The 5,000-nt window shown below is 38.9% G+C and overlaps 1 protein-coding gene across 1 annotated transcript in view; it reads right to left on the bottom strand.

Annotated features, from left to right (window-relative positions):
- The window catches only part of LOC113806088 (uncharacterized), a 76,776-nt gene extending 73,257 nt beyond the window's left edge, over positions 1–3,519 (bottom strand). Inside the window, exon 1 of the mRNA XM_070117775.1 lies at positions 3,418–3,519. Coding sequence (XP_069973876.1) covers positions 3,418–3,519 — 102 coding nt within the window. The remainder of the gene's footprint in view (positions 1–3,417) is intronic.
- Between the last annotated feature and the right edge of the window lie 1,481 nt (positions 3,520–5,000).

The raw sequence follows: 5,000 nt of genomic DNA, 5'->3' as shown, positions 1-5,000 counted from the left end.
TGTTCTCATCTATTCACCTCATCTTTGTTCTTATCTATTCACCTCATCTTTGTTCTTATCTATTCCCCCTTCCTATCTTTGTTCTCATCTATTCACCTCATCTTTGTTCTTATCTATTCACCTCATCTTTGTTCTTATCTATTCACCTCATCTTTGTTCTTATCTATTCCCCTCATCTTTGTTCTTATCTATTCACCTCATCTTTGTTCTTATCTATTCACCTCATCTTTGTTCTTATCTATTCCCCTCATCTTTGTTCTTATCTATTCCCCTCATCTTTGTTCTTATCTATTCACCTCATCTTTGTTCTTATCTATTCACCTCATCTTTGTTCTTATCTATTCCCCTCATCTTTGTTCTTATCTATTCCCCTCATCTTTGTTCTTATCTATTCACCTCATCCTTGTTCTTATCTATTCACCTCATCTTTGTTCTTATCTATTCCCCTCATCTTTGTTCTTATCTATTCACCTCATCTTTGTTCTCATCTATTCACCTCATCTTTGTTCTCATCTATTCCCCTCATCTTTGTTCTTATCTATTCGCCTCATCTTTGTTCTTATCTATTCACACCTCATCCTTGTTCTTATCTATTCACCTCATCTCTGTTCTTATCTATTCCCCTCATCTTTATTCTCATCTATTCACCTCATCTTTGTTCTTATCTATTCACACCTCATCTTTGTTCTTATCTATTCACCTCATCTTTGTTCTTATCTATTCCCCTCATCTTTGTTCTTATCTATTCCCCTCATCTTTGTTCTCATCTATTCCCCTCATCTTTGTTCTTATCTATTCACCTCATCTCTGTTCTTATCTATTCACCTCATCTTTGTTCTTATCTATTCCCCTCATCTTTGTTCTTATCTATTCACACCTCATCTTTGTTCTTATCTATTCCCCTCATCTTTGTTCTTATCTATTCACCTCATCTCTGTTCTTATCTATTCACCTCATCTTTGTTCTCATCTATTCACCTCATCTTTGTTCTTATCTATTCACACCTCATCTTTGTTCTTATCTATTCCCCTCATCTTTGTTCTTATCTATTCACCTCATCTTTGTTCTTATCTATTCACCTCATCTTTGTTCTTATCTATTCACCTCATCTTTGTTCTTATCTATTCCCCTCATCTTTGTTCTTATCTATTCACCTCATCTCTGTTCTTATCTATTCACCTCATCTTTGTTCTCATCTATTCACCTCATCTTTGTTCTTATCTATTCACACCTCATCTTTGTTCTTATCTATTCCCCTCATCTTTGTTCTTATCTATTCACCTCATCTTTGTTCTTATCTATTCCCCTCATCTTTGTTCTCATCTATTCACCTCATCTTTGTTCTTATCTATTCACCTCATCTTTGTTCTTATCTATTCACCTCATCTCTGTTCTTATCTATTCACCTCATCTTTGTTCTTATCTATTCCCCTCATCTTTGTTCTTATCTATTCCCCTCATCTTTGTTCTTATCTATTCCCCTCATCTTTGTTCTCATCTATTCACCTCATCTTTGTTCTTATCTATTCACCTCATCTTTGTTCTTATCTATTCACCTCATCTTTGTTCTCATCTATTCACCTCATCTTTGTTCTTATCTATTCACCTCATCTTTGTTCTTATCTATTCACCTCATCTTTGTTCTCATCTATTCACCTCATCTTTGTTCTTATCTATTCACCTCATCTCTGTTCTTATCTATTCACCTCATCTTTGTTCTCATCTATTCACCTCATCTTTGTTCTTATCTATTCACACCTCATCTTTGTTCTTATCTATTCCCCTCATCTTTGTTCTTATCTATTCACCTCATCTTTGTTCTTATCTATTCACCTCATCTTTGTTCTTATCTATTCACACCTCATCTTTGTTCTTATCTATTCACCTCATCTTTGTTCTTATCTATTCACCTCCTCCTTGTTCTTATCTATTCACCTCATCTTTGTTCTTATCTATTCACCTCATCTTTGTTCTCATCTATTCACCTCATCTTTGTTCTTATCTATTCGCCTCATCTTTGTTCTTATGTATTCACACCTCATCCTTGTTCTTATCTATTCACCTCATCTCTGTTCTTATCTATTCCCCTCATCTTTATTCTCATCTATTCACCTCATCTTTGTTCTTATCTATTCATACCTCATCTTTGTTCTTATCTATTCACCTCATCTTTGTTCTTATCTATTCACCTCATCTTTGTTCTCATCTATTCCCCTCATCTTTGTTCTCATCTATTCCCCTCATCTTTGCTCTTATCTATTCACCTCATCTTTGTTCTTATCTATTCCCCTCATCTTTGTTCTTATCTATTCCCCTCATCTTTGTTCTTATCTATTCACCTCATCTTTGTTCTCATCTATTCACCTCATCTTTGTTCTTATCTATTCACCTCCTCTTTGTTCCTATCTATTCACCTCATCTTTGTTCTTATCTATTCACCTCATCTTTGTTCTCATCTATTCACCTCATCTTTGTTCTTATCTATTCACCTCATCTTTGTTCTTATCTATTCACCTCCTCTTTGTTCCTATCTATTCACCTCATCTTTGTTCTTATCTATTCCCCTCATCTTTGTTCTTATCTATTCACCTCATCCTTGTTCTTATCTATTCACCTCATCTTTGTTCTTATCTATTCCCCTCATCTTTGTTCTTATCTATTCACCTCATCTTTGTTCTCATCTATTCACCTCATCTTTGTTCTTATCTATTCACCTCATCTTTGTTCTTATCTATTCCCCTCATCTTTGTTCTTATCTATTCGCCTCATCTTTGTTCTTATGTATTCACACCTCATCCTTGTTCTTATCTATTCACCTCATCTCTGTTCTTATCTATTCCCCTCATCTTTATTCTCATCTATTCACCTCATCTTTGTTCTTATCTATTCACACCTCATCTTTGTTCTTATCTATTCACCTCATCTTTGTTCTTATCTATTCCCCTCATCTTTGTTCTTATCTATTCCCCTCATCTTTGTTCTCATCTATTCACCTCATCTTTGTTCTTATCTATTCCCCTCATCTTTGTTCTTATCTATTCACCTCATCTTTGTTCTTATCTATTCACCTCATCGTTAATCTTTGTTTCCATATCTCCTTATCTTCAACTTATTATTCTTATTATTCTTATTCTGTTTTCTTGAAGACTTCTTGGAATTCGTCAAAAAAAAAATAAATAAATAAATAAAAAACTTAATCTAATAACTTTTCGACATTACGCCAACATAACAACCTCATTAGCATAACATCACCACATGATAACAACCTCACGAGCATCAACGTAACAACATGGCATCCTACCTCATAGGCATTTGCATAACAAAACATAGTAAGCTCATAAACATCAACGATAATGACATAAACATTAACATGACAACATAGATAACAACCTCATAAGCATCAACATCACAACATACCAGAGAAACGACCTCATAAGCATCAACATCACAACATACCATCATAACAACCTCATACTCATCAACATAACGCCCTGATAACAACCTCATACTCATCAACATGGCGCCATGATAACACTACCATGAGGATCAACATAACAACAAACCACCAAAACAGACCCACAAGCATCATCATAACAACATACCAGACGCATAACACCCCATAACATACTTCCGCCTCCACATACCAAAGCCCATCTTCACCACATGACAGTACAACATAAAACCCATTCTGCGCGCACAGTATGGTTCTAAATGACGCATAAATGTCATATTATTTTATTATTATTTCTTTTTTTACAGAGAACAACCCTCGCTCTAAATAGGATCGAGGAAGATGCTCTGTGATTGGTCCTTGGATCGAGGAAGAAGCTCTGTGATTGGTCCTTGGATCGAGGAAGAAGCTCTGTGATTGGTCCTTGGATCGAGGAAGAAGCTCTGTGATTGGTGCTTTACGAGTGAAAGTTGTGTGACGTCATGACTCGACCTTTGGCAGGAGTCGGGCACTGGTATGTGGGGTATGCTTGCAAGCGTAAATGGGCACCAATGCGCATGCAAGCAAGGTCTATATAAGTACTTATGTAGACCTTGCATGCAAGTACACGTATCCGAATGCGTGGGAATAGGCACGGACACGTACACAAACACGTACAGGTGCATGGGAACAGGCACGGACACGTACACAAACACGCACACACGTATAGGTGCATGGGAATAGGCTTGGACACGTACACAAACACGTACAGGTGCATTGGGAATAGACATGGACACGTACACAAATGGGCACACGCGTACAGGTGCGTGGGAATAGGCTTGGACACGTACACAAACACGCACACACGTACAGGTGCATGGGAATAGGCACGGACACGTACACAAACACGTACAGGTGCATGGGAATAGGCACGGACACGTACACAAACACGCACACACGTACAGGTGCATGGGAATAGGCACGGACACGTACACAAACACGTACAGGTGCATGGGAATAGGCACGGACACGTACACAAACACGCACACACGAACAGGTGCATGGGAATAGGCACGGACACGTACACAAACACGCACACACGTACAGGTGCATGGGAATAGGCTTGGACACGTACACAAACACGTACAGGTGCATTGGGAATAGACATGGACACGTACACAAATGGGCACACGCGTACAGGTGCGTGGGAATAGGCTTGGACACGTACACAAACACGCACACACGTACAGGTGCATGGGAATAGGCACGGACACGTACACAAACACGTACAGGTGCATGGGAATAGGCACGGACACGTACACAAACACGCACACACGTACAGGTGCATGGGAATAGGCACGGACACGTACACAAACACGTACAGGTGCATGGGAATAGGCACGGACACGTACACAAACACGCACACACGTACAGGTGCATGGGAATAGGCACGGACACGTACACAAACACGCACACACGTACAGGTGCATGGGAATAGGCACGGACACGTACACAAACACGTACAGGTGCATGGGAATAGGCTTGGACACGTACACAAACACGCACACAC

This window comes from Penaeus vannamei, chromosome 41, assembly GCF_042767895.1.
Source record: "Penaeus vannamei isolate JL-2024 chromosome 41, ASM4276789v1, whole genome shotgun sequence".
Lineage (NCBI taxonomy): Eukaryota > Metazoa > Arthropoda > Malacostraca > Decapoda > Penaeidae > Penaeus > Penaeus vannamei.
This window is presented reverse-complemented; position numbering and strand designations above follow the sequence as displayed.